At 44.3% G+C, this 18,293-nt stretch overlaps 1 protein-coding gene across 1 annotated transcript; it reads right to left on the bottom strand.

The window, feature by feature from the left end:
- Positions 1-200: 200 nt before the first annotated feature.
- LOC306919204 (talin-1-like) lies at positions 201-18,118 on the bottom strand (the record flags this gene model as incomplete). The annotated part of the gene is made up of 12 exons (XM_079532025.1): positions 201-381; positions 4,278-4,354; positions 4,638-4,739; positions 10,782-10,937; positions 12,212-12,316; positions 12,961-13,021; positions 13,240-13,367; positions 13,823-13,965; positions 14,687-14,842; positions 16,757-16,886; positions 17,913-18,010; positions 18,091-18,118. Coding segments are annotated over 12 exons (1,365 nt in total), but the record flags the coding sequence as incomplete, so codon positions are not given.
- Between the last annotated feature and the right edge of the window lie 175 nt (positions 18,119-18,293).

Here is an 18,293-nt window from a genome sequence, read left to right as displayed (position 1 = left end):
ACCCATTTTGGGCGGGAACCCCTTTTGGTGTTAGCATCATGTTATGCTTTAGCTATTGAAAAATAGCAGATCTACAAGCTCGTAGCGCGCCACCGAGTTTTCAGTGCCCTCTGGTGGATAAATTGACACGGGTCACTGGTACTTAGTTCCAGTAAGGGACAGGTCAGAGTTACAGAGACGTTAATAAAGTATGTACGTACCAGTGGAGGCATGTGTCCCCGGTGCATCTGTCCGCTGGTGATGTGCTGCTTGGCCTGAGGCATGGAGCCCATCTGGAAGCTCTCGGGGCCCCCGGCCCCCGAGCGCATGATGGCGGGCAGGGCCACGGAGCCCGTCTCCACACGGCCCACCTTGTTGAACTGCTGCTGCATCACCGTGGACCTGGTGGGGGGGGGGGGGGCACGGGCATCGGTCAGGCTTGTTTTAGGCAGCTAAATAATTATGTTTTAGTTTTCAGTCAAAGTCGTTTGAATAGTTTTCATTTAGTTTTAGTCACATTTTAGTCCCCTGGAATGTTTTAGTGTTAGTCTAGTTTTAGTCTAGTTTAGACTAAATTTACAGTTGATTCAGTCGACTAAAATGTATTTTGTCTGGCCTTGATGGCGTTGTAATGGCTGATTTTGCGCTTGCTGATATAGCTATTTACCATTTAAGCTCACAACGCATCGCAGCACGACGCGTTGTGAGCTTAAATAGTAGTAAACACAGGTTTTTCAGAAAAATGTCAGGATTTAGAAGACATTTGTAGAATGTCAAATTATGGATCGACAGGGAGGCATTTATTTCTGGTACACTCAGCTACACTGTCAAAAGTCCAGTTTATTTCTGGTACTCAGCTACACTGTCAAAAGTCCAGTTTATTTCTGGTATTCTCAGCTACACTGTCAAAAGTCCAGTTTATTTCTGGTACTCTCAGCTACACTGTCAAAAGTCTAGTTTATTTCTGGTACTCTCAGCTACACTGTCAAAAGTCCAGTTTATTTCTGGTATTCTCAGCTACACTGTCAAAAGTCCAGTTTATTTCTGGTACTCAGCTACACTGTCAAAAGTCTAGTTTATTTCTGGTACTCAGCTACACTGTCAAAAGTCCAGTTTATTTCTGGTACTCTCAGCTACACTGTCAAAAGTCCAGTTTATTTCTGGTACTCAGCTACACTGTCAAAAGTCCAGTTTATTTCTGGTACTCTAAGCTACACTGTCAAAAGTCTAGTTTATTTCTGGTACTCAGCTACACTGTCAAAAGTCCAGTTTATTTCTGGTACTCTCAGCTACACTGTCAAAAGTCCAGTTTATTTCTGGTACTCTCAGCTACACTGTCAAAAGTCCAGTTTATTTCTGGTACTCTCAGCTACACTGTCAAAAGTCCAGTTTATTTCTGGTACTCTCAGCTACACTGTCAAAAGTCCAGTTTATTTCTGGTACTCTCAGCTACACTGTCAAAAGTCCAGTTTATTTCTGGTACTCTCAGCTACACTGTCAAAAGTCTAGTTTATTTCTGGTACTCTCAGCTACACTGTCAAAAGTCCAGTTTATTTCTGGTACTCTCAGCTACACTGTCAAAAGTCCAGTTTATTTCTGGTACTCTCAGCTACACTGTCAAAAGTCCAGTTTATTTCTGGTACTCAGCTACACTGTCAAAAGTCCAGTTTATTTCTGGTACACTGTCAAAAGTCTAGTTTATTTCTGGTACTCTCAGCTACACTGTCAAAAGTCCAGTTTATTTCTGGTACTCAGCTACACTGTCAAAAGTCCAGTTTATTTCTGGTACTCTCAGCTACACTGTCAAAAGTCCAGTTTATTTCTGGTACTCAGCTACACTGTCAAAAGTCCAGTTTATTTCTGGTACTCTCAGCTACACTGTCAAAAGTCCAGTTTGCAGAGACTTGAAACTTGCCTCCAACACAAAGACTGATTCTCTGCCCTGTGGGCCGTTAGAACATTGGTTTTCAACCTTTTTCATATTAACCCATTTAGACCCAAGGATGATTCTACAAATGTATTCTGAATCCTGACAGTTTTCTGAAAACCCCATGTTTCTGTGTCAGTGGTTCTCAAACAGTTTCATGTCGAGGAGGACACCCAAAAATATATGGAATTGGCCGCCGACCCCCATCTGAAAATATGTTGTTCCAGGGCCCCCCCCTAAACTGACTCCGCCAGATGGGGCAGCAGAGAGTACACTGGGTTCCCCCCTCCTGCTCCCATCTGGGAACTCTCAGGCAGACTTGATGCCCGGCCACAAAACGGCCTGGCCAATCAGCAGCAGCTAGAGGCGGGATCAAGGCATACACAGTGCTGCCTTGATCCCCTAGAAGCAAATATATGAGTTAAAAACATTGGCTCTGAAAGAATATTTTTATTTTTTATTATTTTTACTTTTTATTAAAATATTTGTGCCACATTTTCACGGTTTTTCAAAAATAGCAGACCTACAAGCTCGTAGCGCGCCGCTCGTAGCGCTCGTGGTGCGCTATGAGCTTGTAGATCTGCTATTTTAGATCTGCTAAATTTTAGATCTGCTAAATTATAACACCAAAAGGGGTTCCCGTCCAGAATGGACATTATCATGTCATCGCACGGACCACCGTGCGATGACATGTAGTCTCTCTGATCCAAAACTAAAGAACATCTTGTTGCTGTTGGATAAGACTTTGTCCACAATTCCATGCTGTATTGATGTTGGTACCATTAGGAGAGACAACAGACACACATTGATCAGAATAACAATTCTTTCCATTCTAAAGCTCAATCCACTTTAACGGGGTAATTGGGTCAGTCTACTCTTTACTAAACTCATTTGACCTGGAACCCTACAAGACCTACAAGCCCATAGCGCGCCACCGAGTGGCGCGCTATGGGCTTGTAGGTCTGCTATTTTTGAAAAATCGTGAAAATGTGGCACAAATTTGGAATATATATATTTTAACGTTTTTAACTCAAATATTTGCTTCTGGGGGTGGTCCCTGGAACAACATATTTTCAGATGGGGGGGGTCGGCGGCCAAATACATATAATTTTTGGTGTCCTTGACATGAAATATTGAGCACCACTGATATAGAAACTGGAGGATTAGGAAGAAATATTTTAAATTTCGACGTCAGGCCTAAATGGGTGAAAGAATCAATGTGAGGGAGAGTTAGGGAGGGACACACATTTATATCAATGTGAGGGAGAGTTAGGGAGGGACACACATTTATATCAATGTGAGGGAGAGTTAGGGAGGGACACACATTTATATCAATGTGAGGGAGAGTTAGGGAGGGACACACATTTATATCAATGTGAGGGAGAGTTAGGGAGGGACACACATTTATATCAATGTGAGGGAGAGTTAGGGAGGGACACACATTTATATCAATGTGAGGGAGAGTTAGGGAGGGACACAATGTGAGGGAGAGTTAGGGAGGGACACACATTTATATCAATGTGAGGGAGAGTTAGGGAGGGACACACATTTATATCAATGTGAGGGAGAGTTAGGGAGGGACACACATTTATATCAATGTGAGGGAGAGTTAGGGAGGGACACAATGTGAGGGAGAGTTAGGGAGGGACACACATTTATATCAATGTGAGGGAGAGTTAGGGAGGGACACAATGTGAGGGAGAGTTAGGGAGGGACACACATTTATGATGATGTTTGGAAGGAAGTGCTGGATAGGATACACTCCTCTGCCGTCGTAATGGCTGATTATACGCTTGCTGAAAATAGCCGGTCTACAAGCTCACAACAAGCTCACAACGCGTCTACAAGCTCACAACGGTCTACAAGCTCACAACGCGTCTACAAGCTCACAACGGTCTACAAGCTCACAACGGTCTACAAGCTCACAACGGTCTACAAGCTCACAACGGTCTACAAGCTCACAACGCGTCTACAAGCTCACAACGGTCTACAAGCTCACAACGGTCTACAAGCTCACAACGCGTCTACAAGCTCACAACGGTCTACAAGCTCACAACGGTCTACAAGCTCACAACGCGTCTACAAGCTCACAACGGTCTACAAGCTCACAACGGTCTACAAGCTCACAACGCGTCTACAAGCTCACAACGCGTCTACAAGCTCACAACGCGTCTACAAGCTCACAACGCGTCTACAAGCTCACAACGCGTCGCCAGCTAAAACATTGTAAAACATTAAAACACTAAAACATTCCAGGTGACTAAAATGTGACTAAAACTAAATGAAAAGGTTTCAAGAGACTATGACTAAAACTAAAATGTGCTGCCATAAACAGCACAATAAACACAGGGCAGAGAGCAGCAGAAGTTACTTTTTGGGGGACACAGAGTCTTCCAGCATGGTGGACTCCTCGTCTCCCTCCAGGCCAAAGTGGTCCTTACTCTTTTTCTGGGAAGAGAGAACAATGTTTCACATGTCACACATCTCTTTTTCCTTTTAGTCGACTAAAACTAGACTAACACTTAAACATTTCAGATGACTAAAACTAGACTAACACTTAAACATTTCAGATGACTAAAACTAGACTAACACTAAACACATTTCAGATGACTAAAACTAGACTAACACTAAACACATTTCAGATGACTAAAAACTACAACTACAACTAAATCCAAATTTGCTGTCAAATTCAACGCTGCTGGACAGCCATCTCCGTCCTCCCCTCCGTTACCTTCTTCAGAATGATGTCGATGTATCCTGCTATCAGCTGGGCGATCTGCTCCCCCTCCGTGGTCTGGACGGAGTAGTAACCGTCCTGGTAGTCCCCAAAGTCCTGACCAACACACACACACACATTGTATTACAACATGAGACGTGTGTGTGTGTGTGTGTGTGTGTGTGTGTGTGTGCGCATGCATGCGTGCGTGCGTGCGTGCGCGTGCGTGTGCGCGCGTGCGTGCACGCACTCTACCGTTTGGATAAAAGATGATAAAATATATTTTTTTATACTATTTTAATAGTTTAGGAAAAAATGCTGCCATTTGTGGCAAAATGACTGCAAAAGTAATTGCCTTTTGTTTCAAAAAGCTTTATAACATGTACGTATATAACAACATAATGTGACAGACCCATTAGGGTCCATTTGGTTCCTAACTATCATTTAGCTGGGGACCCCTGGAACTCCCTCAATGACCCTTAGGGGTCCCCGGACCCCACTTTGGGAACCACTGGTATATATTTTCCCCATTTCTCAACAGTTTTATTATAGGCTATCTATTTTGACACTTGCTTTGGCAATGTTTTCTCATGCCAATAAAGCTCCTTTGAATTGAAATGAATAGGGTGTGCATTCCTCCCTCTGTCCACCAGGGGGCAGGCAGTGAATACATAAATAAATACTCAACCATCAAGCCCAGGTTGCCTTGTGTGGAATGTGTGTATATATATATATATATATATATATATATATATATATATATATATATATATACATACATACATACACATACATCTTTTTTTGTGACAAAATAATTGTGTAAATGAAAATGTTACACAATAGAGCACCGAAGTCCTGACGTCACTCACTCATCCCCTGGTTCACGGAGGTAATTTATCTATGGTGAATAACATGGGGTCATCTTAAAATCATCTCATATAAGTGTTGTGGTCCAAAAATAAGTGTCTCAGCGTTATTGTCAGGGAGGTGTCTCCGTGTCGTTTACGACAGTCAGTCACTCATATATGATATGTCTGTTTCTAGCGAAAATGTAACTAATTCAGTAGCAGTAACAATAGCGTTTTCTCTCCGTCAGTTGATTCTTCATATCCATATGAGTGAAACGGCCTGGATGATGTTTATTTTTCAAACACAGTTCTTATAGGAGGCGATCCTCCTATGGGGATTATTACAATGCAAATAAAAAGTACATGAACCCGTGGACTTATAGCGCCCTCTACAGGTATTGACGTCAGACTCCGGTGCTCTATGACTTAATGAATGTGCAAAACACATCTTCGTCGTTTCCGTAGTGTAGTGGTTATCACGTTCGCCTGACACGCGAAAGGTCCCCGGTTCGAGACCGGGCGGAAACAGGCTTTTCCCAGTGAATTGAATATGAGGGAACACAATGGAGACAAGCAGCCCTATTAGGGCTTTCCTGGGTTTTAAATCGTCTTAGCAGACCTTGTACTGAAATGCACATTCCTGTGCTTTCTTCTGGTTAATAAGAGTATTCAATCAATAAATCAATCAATACCCAAACCAATCTATGTGGTAAATGATAAATGGTGCATTTATATAGCGCCTTTATCCAAGGCGCTTTACATAGATTGTGCATTACATTCACCCATTCACACACACACACACATTCATACACCGATTGCGGCGGAAGCCATGCAAGGTACCAACCAGCACATCGGGAGCAATTTGGGGTTCAGTGTCTTGCCCAAGGATACTTCGACATAGCCAGGAGGAGCCGGGATTCGAACCGCCGACCCATGGATCATTGGACGACCTGCTCTACCTCTTGAGCCACAGCCGCCCCGTGAATTCCTTCCACAGACTGCAGTGGAACCCGGTGTGTGAATGTGTGCATGAATGTGTCTGTGAATGTCTGTGAATGTGTCTGTGAATGTGTCTGTGAATGTGTCTGTGAATGTGTCTGTGAATGGGGTGAATGTAAAATGCACAATATACCGTTATGTAAAGCCATTTGGATAGAAGATGCTATATGAATGCACCATTTACCATTTGAACCACTAGAGGGCAGCAACGCATTAAGAATGCCACTAGAGCAGGGGTTTTCAACTGATTATGAACCAGGGACCACCACCCTGACTAAGAATCAACCTGGGGACCACCACCCTGACTAAGAATCAACCTGGGGACAACCACCCTGACTAAGAATCAACCTGGGGACCACCACCCTGACTATAGAATCAACCTGGGGACCACCACCCTGACTAAGAATCAACCTGGGGACCACCACCCTGACTAAGAATCAACCTGGGGACCACCACCCTGACTAAGAATCAACCTGGGGACCACCACCCTGACTAAGAATCAACCTGGGGACCACCACCCTGACTATAGAATCAACCTGGGGACCACCACCCTGACTATAGAATCAACCTGGGGACCACTACCCTGACTATAGAATCAACCTGGGGACCACCACCCTGACTAAGAATCAACCTGGGGACCACCACCATAACTATAGAATCAACCTGGGGACCACCACCCTGACTAAGAATCAACCTGGGGACCACCACCCTAACTATAGAATCAACCTGGGGACCACCACCCTGACTAAGAATCAACCTGGGGACCACCACCCTGACTATAGAATCAACCTGGGGACCACCACCCTAACTATAGAATCAACCTGGGGACCACCACCCTAACTATAGAATCAACCTGGGGCCCACCACCCTGACTATAGAATCAAAATCAAGACGGGTTTGTTTGATTTCTCATAATCCACCCTCATTGGCTACAATTGGCTTCTACACTTTTCAGGAGTAGCCCGCTTTGTACCCGTTTTGTACAAATCGCCACAACTACTCAACGCAGCGTCCGATTGTGGTGCATTGTTGTGCATGCATATTCCCACTAGGCTTTGGAAGAAATGCCACTTGACAGTTTTCAAATCAGCCTCATGGTGGCGCTACAACAGGCCAAGCCACGTCGTTTATATTGCTCCTAAACATTTTGCCAAACATCACACACACACACACTCCTATCCTCCTGGTGGAGACCTGTGCCCAGAAGGGCACTTTTTCTAGTTGGTTATATAGTAGTGTCTATTTGTACGTCTCTAAATGTTTTGATGAATTGAACACGGTGGACCCTCTTGTAAACAAGTGTAATGCTTAATTGGGTCGTCCACTCACAGTTAACAGTCTTTGTATTGAGTTGTGCTGTAAATGTACTGTAATTCTGCAAACTGTTAATAAATATTTCAATCAATCAATCCCATGGTTGCCCTCATAGATACACTGTTCTCTATAACTTCCATATTAAACTCAGACACTGTTCTCTATAACTTCCATATTAAACTCATAGATAGCAGACACTGTTCTCTGAACCTTCCATATTAAACTCATAGATAACAGACACCGTTCTCTTAACCTTCCATATTAAACTCATAGATAGACACTGTTCTCTTAACCTTCCATATTAAACTCATAGATAGCAGACACTGTTCTCTGAACCTTCCATATTAAACTCATAGATAGACACTGTTCTCTTAACCTTCCATATTAAACTCATAGATAGACACTGTTCTCTTAACCTTCCATATTAAACTCATAGATAGACACTGTTCTCTTAACCTTCCATATTAAACTCATAGATAGCAGACACTGTTCTCTGAACCTTCCATATTAAACTCATAGATAGACACTGTTCTCTGAACCTTCCATATTAAACTCATAGATAGACACTGTTCTCTTAACCTTCCATATTAAACTCATAGACACTGTTCTCTTAACCTTCCATATTAAACTCATAGATAGCAGACACTGTTCTCTGAACCTTCCATATTAAACTCATAGATAGACACTGTTCTCTTAACCTTCCATATTAAACTCATAGATAGACACTGTTCTCTTAACCTTCCATATTAAACTCATAGATAGCAGACACTGTTCTCTATAACTTCCATATTAAACTCATAGATAGACACTGTTCTCTTAACCTTCCATATTAAACTCATAGATAGACACTGTTCTCTGAACCTTCCATATTAAACTCATAGATAGACACTGTTCTCTTAAACTTCCATATTAAACTCATAGATAGACACTGTTCTCTTAACCTTCCATATTAAACTCATAGATAGACACTGTTCTCTTAACGTTCCATATTAAACTCATAGATAGACACTGTTCTCTTAACCTGAACCTTCCATATTAAACTCATAGATAGACACTGTTCTCTGAACCTTCCATATTAAACTCATAGATAGACACTGTTCTCTTAACCTTCCATATTAAACTCATAGATAGACACTGTTCTCTGAACCTTCCATATTAAACTCATAGATAGACACTGTTCTCTGAACCTTCCATATTAAACTCATAGATAGACACTGTTCTCTTAACCTTCCATATTAAACTCATAGATAGACACTGTTCTCTGAACCTTCCATATTAAACTCATAGATAGCAGACACTGTTCTCTGAACCTTCCATATTAAACTCATAGATAGACACTGTTCTCTGAACCTTCCATATTAAACTCATAGATAGACACTGTTCTCTATAACTTCCATATTAAACTCATAGATAGACACTGTTCTCTTAACCTTCCATATTAAACTCATAGATAGACACTGTTCTCTTAACGTTCCATATTAAACTCATAGATAGACACTGTTCTCTTAACCTTAACCTTCCATATTAAACTCATAGATAGACACTGTTCTCTGAACCTTCCATATTAAACTCATAGATAGACACTGTTCTCTTAACCTTCCATATTAAACTCATAGATAGACACTGTTCTCTGAACCTTCCATATTAAACTCATAGATAGACACTGTTCTCTTAACCTTCCATATTAAACTCATAGATAGACACCGTTCTCTGAACCTTCCATATTAAACTCATAGATAGACACTGTTCTCTGAACCTTCCATATTAAACTCATAGATAGCAGACATGTGATTGCATCATGTGTATTCCGCCTACGGTTTCCCTTGAAATTCAAACTCCCTTTCTGTGGAAGTTCTTTCTGTGGAAGTTCTTTCTGTGGAAGTTCTTTCTGTGGAAGTTCTTTCTGTGGAAGTTCTGGACATCCGACTTCCCAGTAACTAGGAGAGCTGCCCAATGACCTCTAAGTTGAGGTGGAGGTGGCGTGAAGAACTAGGAGAGCTGCCCAATGACCTCTAAGTTGAGGTGGAGGTGGCGTGAAGAACTAGGAGAGCTGCCCAATGACCTCTAAGTTGAGGTGGAGGTGGCGTGAAGAACTAGGAGAGCTGCCCAATGACCTCTAAGTTGAGGTGGAGGTGGCGTGAAGAACTAGGAGAGCTGCCCAATGACCTCTAAGTTGAGGTGGAGGTGGCGTGAAGAACTAGGAGAGCTGCCCAATTACCTCTAAGTTGAGGTGGAGGTGGCGTGAAGAACTAGGAGAGCTGCCCAATTACCTCTAAGTTGAGGTGGAGGTGGCGTGAAGAACTAGGAGAGCTGCCCAATTACCTCTAAGTTGAGGTGGAGGTGGCGTGAAGAACTAGGAGAGCTGCCCAATTACCTCTAAGTGGAGGTGGAGGTGGCGTGAAGACGTGAAGGTAATGCAGGATTATAATGTAATATAGACCATCATAACGTTTGGACACCCTTGAAAATGGGTGCGAATCTTTAAATATGAACATATTTTTAAAGCCAACATTCTTAATTCAAATCATTTCTTCTGGGGGGGGGGGGGGGGGGGGGTCCCTGGAATACATTATTTTGACATGGGGGTCGGCAGGCAAATACATACAATGTTGGGGGTCCTTGACATGAGCACCACATATTCAGAAACATTTTATTTTCTTCAGAAAACGGTTAGGATTTAGAGGACATGTAGTAGAAATGGCCACAGGTCTTAACCCATTTTGAGCGGGAACCCCTTTTGGTGTTTTAAGCATTATGTTATACCTTAGCTATTGAAAAATAGCAGATCTACAAGCTCATAGCGCGGCACCGAGTGCCGCGCTATGAGCTTGTAGATCTGCTATTTTTCAACTGATATTTTCAACTGATATAGAAACCACTGATATAGAAACATGAGGTTTTTCAGAAAAAAAGACATTTTAAAAAGACATTTTTTAAATTTCGACGTCAGGTCTAAATGGGTTAACCAGGTTAAAGAGTAGTAACAAGAGGGACCCACCAGGGTGAAGCTTTTGGGCGAGGCGGCCCAGCGTTTGATGTTGGTGAGGTTCCACTCCTGCACCACCTCCTTGGTCTTCTCCTCCACCCGCATCACACTCTCCTTGGTGATGCCCAGCAGGCGCGGCACCAGCTTGTTCTTGCCCTTCATCTTCTCCTACAGAGGGGGGGGGGGGGGGGGGGGGGCGACATGGAGGGTGACATGGAGGTGACGCAGCACCACGTCAGTTAAAATGATTTGTCACACACGTTGCCCAAGTGAAATGTTCTCCGCATTTGACCCAATGCCGTGCCGCGCTCGGGAATCATTTCATTAGTTGATTTGACCCCCAACTAGGTGGTGTAACAATATAGTAACTGCATTTTAATTTCAAGAATCGAAGTATATCGAAATGAAAACGGCAACATTGACTACGTATCGTATCGTATGTAGCATTTTTTTGAAGAAAAATTAAAAAATAATGTCAATGTATTTAAAAAAGTTACTGTATCGATTTCAAATCATTGAATCGTATCGTATCTCCATAATGAACCAATATCGTCCATATATTGTATCGTCAACCATGTATCGTGATACGCATCGTATCGCTGTTAACCCATTCTGGGCGGGAACCCCTTTTGGTGTTTTAAACATTATGTTATAATTTAGCTATTGAAAAACAGCAGATCTACAAGCTCTTAGCGCGCCACCGAGTGGCGCGCTAAGAGCTTGTATGTCTGCTATTTTTGAAAAAATTGTGAAAATATTTATTTCAGAAAACTGGAGGATTTAGAAGATTTTTTTAAATTTCGACGTCAGGCTAAAATGGGTTAAAATGTATCGTTACACCCCTACCCCCAATCATTGATGCTGAGTGCCAAGCAGGGAGGCATTGGGTCCCATTTTTACAGTCTTTGGTATGACCCGGCCGGGATCGAACCCCCGACCTCCCGGGGGGGGGGGGGGGGGGGGGGGGGGGGGGGACACTAACCACAATGCCACTGTCTGGTAAGCACAGTCTGTCAGCGCTCTTGAAAACTCTGGAAATTGCAGAGATCGGCTATTTCCGTTTTAAACATAAAATGTCAATTTGGGCCAAACACACCCATATGGTACTGAATTAAAATCTAAATCCAATACAGTGAAGCTAAAATAGGGTAAACCGAGCCAAAACTAAACACATGGAGGAATAACGGAGCAAACTAAAAGACAAGACGTTTTATGCTTGGTTGCGCTCGGGTGTTGCACTCTGAAAATAGCAGATCTACAATTGTGATTGTGCCGAAATACTTTTTTTTTGTCGACAAAATCAACTGCAGATTTAGTCAACTAAAATCTCCTGATATTTAGTCAACTAATACTAGACTAAAACTAAAATATGACTAAAACTAAATGACAAAGGACTGACTAAAACTAAATGACCTAAATAACTAAATGACCGGGGGCTTTACCTTGACGAGGAAGAAGGACACTCCGTATGTTTTGAGAGAGCGAGCCAGTTTGACGTACGCCACTTTGGCCTCGATCTCCGTCATGTTCTGGTAGTTCTTGTGCGACTACACAGGGACGAGAGAGGGACGAGAGACAGAGAGAGAGACAGAGACAGAGACAGAGACAGAGAGACAGAGACAGAGAGACAGAGACAGAGACAGAGACAGAGACAGAGAGAGAGAGAGAGAAACAACACGATTAATGTACGATACACACATACACAGAAAATATGTCCTCAAATCTCTCACAGAATGGTCCGGGCCAGCCTAGCGGTTTGGGCACCTAGGCTGGTAATGTAGCTATATGTGACCAGATTTGACTGAGAGCCTGTCATCGCGCAAATTCCAGCTTTTCACCAGAGGAGAAAAACTTTTTTAAATGAGTTAATAGCACATGCAGGCATACTCTTCACATACTAGAGCATGTGTGAAATAAATGTTAGAGCTGAAATCGACATGTAAATATGAAATAAATGCATAAACATGTAGCTAGGTGTAATGTTAGAGACCACAGAAGTGAACCTTTCAAGCCTGTTTTCTCAACTCGCTGTTTCTCTGCAAGACATTACTCTATAAGCCATATCTCCAAAACTGGTGGGTCAAACTGAACAATCAATATGTCAATTTGAAGCTATGATTATTCCCTGCTTTCATATGACGTGAAAAAAACAAAAATTCAAAAAAAGAAATGCCATATGGACAGTTCTTACCTGGAAGATCCTCTTCTCTCCTTTGTGTTTGATGTATTCTTTGGGAAGGAACTCTTTCAAACTGCAAAGGTGATGAAGGCAAATACAATTACATTCTTGACATGTGAAGAGAAAAATCAAAAGAAGAAAAAAAAAATAATAATAAAGTATATAAATCAAAATAAATGTGGTCAACATGTTGGCATTTAATAACACTGTCAGGTGGAAACCATGTCCAAAATAGTTACTTTTCAGGAAATCTAAAACACCAAAGTGTTCCAAGGACGAGGAGGTACTCACTCTAGGAAGCCAGGCTTGTGTTTGTTCTCGTCGTGGTCCCCGAACTGGATCTGACACTGGTAGCCAGCGAAGTCACTTGCCTTGTCGAAGGAGACCGGGTGAGATCCGTTTAGAATGTCATCACGGGCCTGTACAACACACACACGCGCGCACGCACATAGAATTAGGGATGTACCGATGAGAGAGGGAGACAGACAGACAGACCTCATTCACACTATTGAGACAGCTGTCTTGTCCGTGTCTTGTATCTTGTCCGTGTTTAATGGCCGCCCCAATGCATTTCCAATGGAAGTCACATGGTTTGACCAAACATTTGTTTGATGGGGGGGGGGGGGCAGAACACAGCGATCAAACAAAAATGTTTGGTCAATCCATGTGACTTCCATTGGAAATGCATTGGGGCGGCCATTAAACACGGAGAAGACACGAGACAGCTGTCTTGTCCGTGTCTTAATAGTGTGAATGAGGCCACAGACAGATAGACACAAACTGATGAGATATTTTGGCCGATATAGATATCCGACGTCGAAATGGTAACTACTTTGACGTTGTATCGAGTACTAGGAGGACGGTTGAGTTGTACCTGAACGTAGAGCAGGTTGAGTTGGACGGGGTCTCTGGAATCAACGTTCTGGTCCGAGTAGAAGAACTTTCTCCTGAGTAGAAGCATCTCTGTTTCCTCCACGCCCTGTTCTCTCAACGTCCTGCCATGGTCCAACCAGTTCACTGAAATAAAATATGTATTATTTATTAACGAGGAGGAGTTGCATTGCTGTGGTTTGGGCCTTACACTCTGTTATTCAGAGGTGGAAATGAACTACAGAGGAGGAGCAACAGTTATTCAGAGGTGGAAATGAACTACAGAGGAGGAGGAACAGTTATTCAGAGGTGGAAATGAACTACAGAGGAGGAGGAACAGTTATTCAGAGGTGGAAATGAACTACAGAGGAGGAGCAACAGTTATTCAGAGGTGGAAATGAACTACAGAGGAGGAGAAACAGTTATTCAGAGGTGGAAATGAACTACAGAGGAGGAGGAACAGTTATTCAGAGGTGGAAATGAACTACAGAGGAGGAGGAACAGTTATTCAGAGGAGGAAATGAACTACAGAGGAGGAGAAACAGTTATTCAGAGGTGGAAATGAACTACAGGAGGAGAAACAGTTATTCAGAGGTGGAAATGAACTACAGAGGAGGAGAAACAGTTATTCAGAGGAGGAAATGAACTACAGAGGAGGAGAAACAGTTATTCAGAGGTGGAAATCAACTACAGGAGGAGGAGAAACAGTTATTCAGAGGTGGAAATGAACTACAGAGGAGGAGAAACAGTTATTCAGAGGTGGAAATGAACTACAGAGGAGGAGAAACAGTTATTCAGAGGAGGAAATCAACTACAGAGGAGGAGGAACAGTTATTCAGAGGAGGAGGAGAAACAGAGCTCATCGTACACTCGTCGTCCGTGTGCAGCTTCTGTTTGAGTTTCTCCATCTTCTTGTCGTCTCGTAGGAGGGTCTTGTCCCTCTTCAGGGTCCCCATGGTCTCCTCCTTCTTCTCCTTCTCCTCCATGTCTCGCACCAGAGAGTACTCGTCGTAGTTTGTGATGCCTGGCCGAGAAAACAAAACAAAAAACAAACAAAAAAAACAATCAGATTCAAAGTTGCAGGTACTTATCTCCAATCAAAGCAGGGAGGCATTGTTGGATCCCATTTTTTTATAGTCTTTGGTATGACCCGGCCGGGGAATAGGACAGGACCCCGTCAGACCTCCCAGGGTCAGGGCGGACGCTAACCAGGCCCTTTAACCCCGCCTCGGGTATGGGCACTGGTGACGCGGAGGAGAGAACACAGCCCCAGCGCCCACAGCGCCCACAGCTGGAATCAAGTGGACGTACCTATCCTCTCTGCAGACGCAGATGGTCAGTGAGTGGACATACCTATCCTCTCTGCAGACGCAGATGGTCAGTGAGTGGACGTACCTATCCTCTCTGCAGACGCAGATGGTCAGTGAGTGGACGTACCTATCCTCTGCAGATGGTCAGTGAGTGGACGTACATATCATCTGCAGATGGTCAGTGAGTGGACGTACCTATCCTCTCTACAGATGGTCAGTGAGTGGACGTACCTATCATGGCGCAGACGCAGATGGTCAGTGAGTGGACATACCCATCCTCTCTGCAGATGGTCAGTGAGTGGACGTACCTATCCTCTCTGCAGATGGTCAGTGAGTGGACGTACCTATCCTCTCTGCAGATGGTCAGTGAGTGGACGTACCTATCCTCTCTACAGATGGTAAGTGGGTGGACGTACCTATCCTGGCGCAGACGCAGATGGTCAGTGAGTGGACGTACCTATCATGGCGCAGACGCAGATGGTCAGTGAGTGGACGTACCTATCCTCTCTGCAGATGGTCAGTGAGTGGACGTACCTATCCTGGTGCAGATGGTCAGTGAGTGGACGTACCTATCCTGGTGCAGATGGTCAGTGAGTGGACGTACCTATCCTATGCAGATGGTCAGTGAGTGGACGTACCTATCCTCTACAGATGGTCAGTGAGTGGACGTACCTATCCTGGCACAGATGGTCAGTGAGTGGGCGTACCTATCCTCTCTGCAGATGGTCAGTGAGTGGACGTACCTATCCTCTCTGCAGATGGTCAGTGAGTGGACGTACCTATCCTCTCTGCAGATGGTCAGTGAGTGGACGTACCTATCCTCTGCAGATGGTAAGTGAGTGGACGTACCTATCCTGGCACAGATGGTCAGTGAGTGGACGTACCTATCCTCTGCAGATGGTCAGTGAGTGGACGTACCTATCCTGGCACAGATGGTCAGTGAGTGGACGTACCTATCCTCTCTGCAGATGGTCAGTGAGTGGACGTACCTATCCTCTCTGCAGATGGTCAGTGAGTGGACGTACCTATCCTCTGCAGATGGTCAGTGAGTGGACGTACCTATCCTGGTGCAGATGGTCAGTGAGTGGACGTACCTATCATCTCTACAGATGGTCAGTGAGTGGACGTACCTATCCTCTGCAGATGGTCAGTGAGTGGACGTACCTATCCTCTGCAGATGGTCAGTGAGTGGACGTACCTATCCTCTCTGCAGATGGTCAGTGAGTGGACGTACCTATCCTCTCTGCAGATGGTCAGTGAGTGGACGTACCTATCCTCTGCAGATGGTCAGTGAGTGGACGTACCTATCATCTCTACAGATGGTCAGTGAGTGGACGTACCTATCCTCTCTGCAGATGGTCAGTGAGTGGACGTACCTATCCTCTCTGCAGATGGTCAGTGAGTGGGCGTACCTATCCTCTCTGCAGATGGTCAGTGAGTGGACGTACCTATCATCTCTACAGATGGTCAGTGAGTGGACGTACCTATCATCTCTACAGATGGTCAGTGAGTGGACGTACCTATCCTCTCTGCAGATGGTCAGTGAGTGGACGTACCTATCATCTCTACAGATGGTCAGTGAGTGGACGTACCTATCCTCTCTGCAGATGGTCAGTGAGTGGACGTACCTATCCTGGCGCAGATGGTCATCAGCATGTCGCTGACTATCTTGGAGTCGTCCACCATGACAGTCTTCACCGTGCCGTCCAGCATGCGGATCTTTAGGGGGCGCTGTTTCTTCTTGTACTCCAGAGTGTCCTGTCGTCGCCACAGAGAGAGGAGGACATGACAATACAATTAAAAACACCAAGCAATTCTTATTCTGTTTTAGGTCTTTTTTTATGTAGTTTATGTAGTTTTATGGAAAGCAATCTAAAGAAACCTACTAGCCACGGGGAAAAAGGGGGTGTAACGCAGAAACCTGGGGCCTGTAGAATGATGTCATAGGTATGCGTCACTGGGTTTTTTTGGTGCCCAAAAGTGCAAACGCGCTAAACTCAACGTTAAAGCCCAGCTGCACGGGGGTTTCCTCGTCATAACTCCACGGGTCCGCCTGCAGTCCCACCTCTTACCACTAGGGCCCAGCGCTTCAACATTGGAGAGCTGCACTGCGGCCTTGGATATAGAGACTAACCCTGTTCCTCAACATGTAGTAGTCCAGAGCCTTGTTTAATAGAGACTAACCCCGTTCCTCAACATGTAGTAGTCCAGAGCCTTGTTTAATAGAGACTAACCCCGTTCCTCAACATGTAGTAGTCCAGAGCCTTGTTCAATAGAGACTAACCCCGTTCCTCAACATGTAGTAGTCCAGAGCCTTGTTCAATAGAGACTAACCCCGTTCCTCAACATGTAGTAGTCCAGAGCCTTGTTCAATAGAGACTAACCCCGTTCCTCAACATGTAGTAGTCCAGAGCCTTGTTCAATAGAGACTAACCCCGTTCCTCAACATGTAGTAGTCCAGAGCCTTGTTTAATAGAGACTAACCCCGTTCCTCAACATGTAGTAGTCCAGAGCCTTGTTCAATAGAGACTAACCCCGTTCCTCAACATGTAGTAGTCCAGAGCCTTGTTCAATAGAGACTAACCCCGTTCCTCAACATGTAGTAGTCCAGAGCCTTGTTCAATAGAGACTAACCCCGTTCCTCAACATGTAGTAGTCCAGAGCCTTGTTTAATAGAGACTAACCCCGTTCCTCAACATGTAGTAGTCCAGAGCCTTGTTCAATAGAGACTAACCCTGTTCCTCAACATGTAGTAGTCCAGAGCCTTGTTTAATAGAGACTAACCCCGTTCCTCAACATGTAGTAGTCCAGAGCCTTGCCCGCCTCCAACCAGATGCCCTTCTTTGGGTCCTCGTCCGACAGGAACAGACCATAGTCGTTGGCTGCAAAAACAAGACGCATATGAGAGAGAGAGAGAGAGAGAGAGAGAGAGAGAGAGAGAGAGAGATAGAGAGACACTCACGTTGGCCTAGCTGGGCCTCGGGGACTATCTAGAGAGAGAGAGAGAGAGAGAGAGAGAGAGAGAGAGATAGAGAGACACTCACGTTGGCCTAGCTGGGCCTCAGGGACTATCTAGAGAGAGAGATAGAGAGACACTCACGTTGGCCTAGCTGGGCCTCAGGGACTATCTAGAGAGAGAGAGATAGAGAGACACTCATGTTGGCC

This window comes from Electrona antarctica, assembly GCF_951216825.1.
Source record: "Electrona antarctica genome assembly, contig: scaffold_1266, whole genome shotgun sequence".
NCBI lineage: Eukaryota > Metazoa > Chordata > Actinopteri > Myctophiformes > Myctophidae > Electrona > Electrona antarctica.
This window is presented reverse-complemented; position numbering and strand designations above follow the sequence as displayed.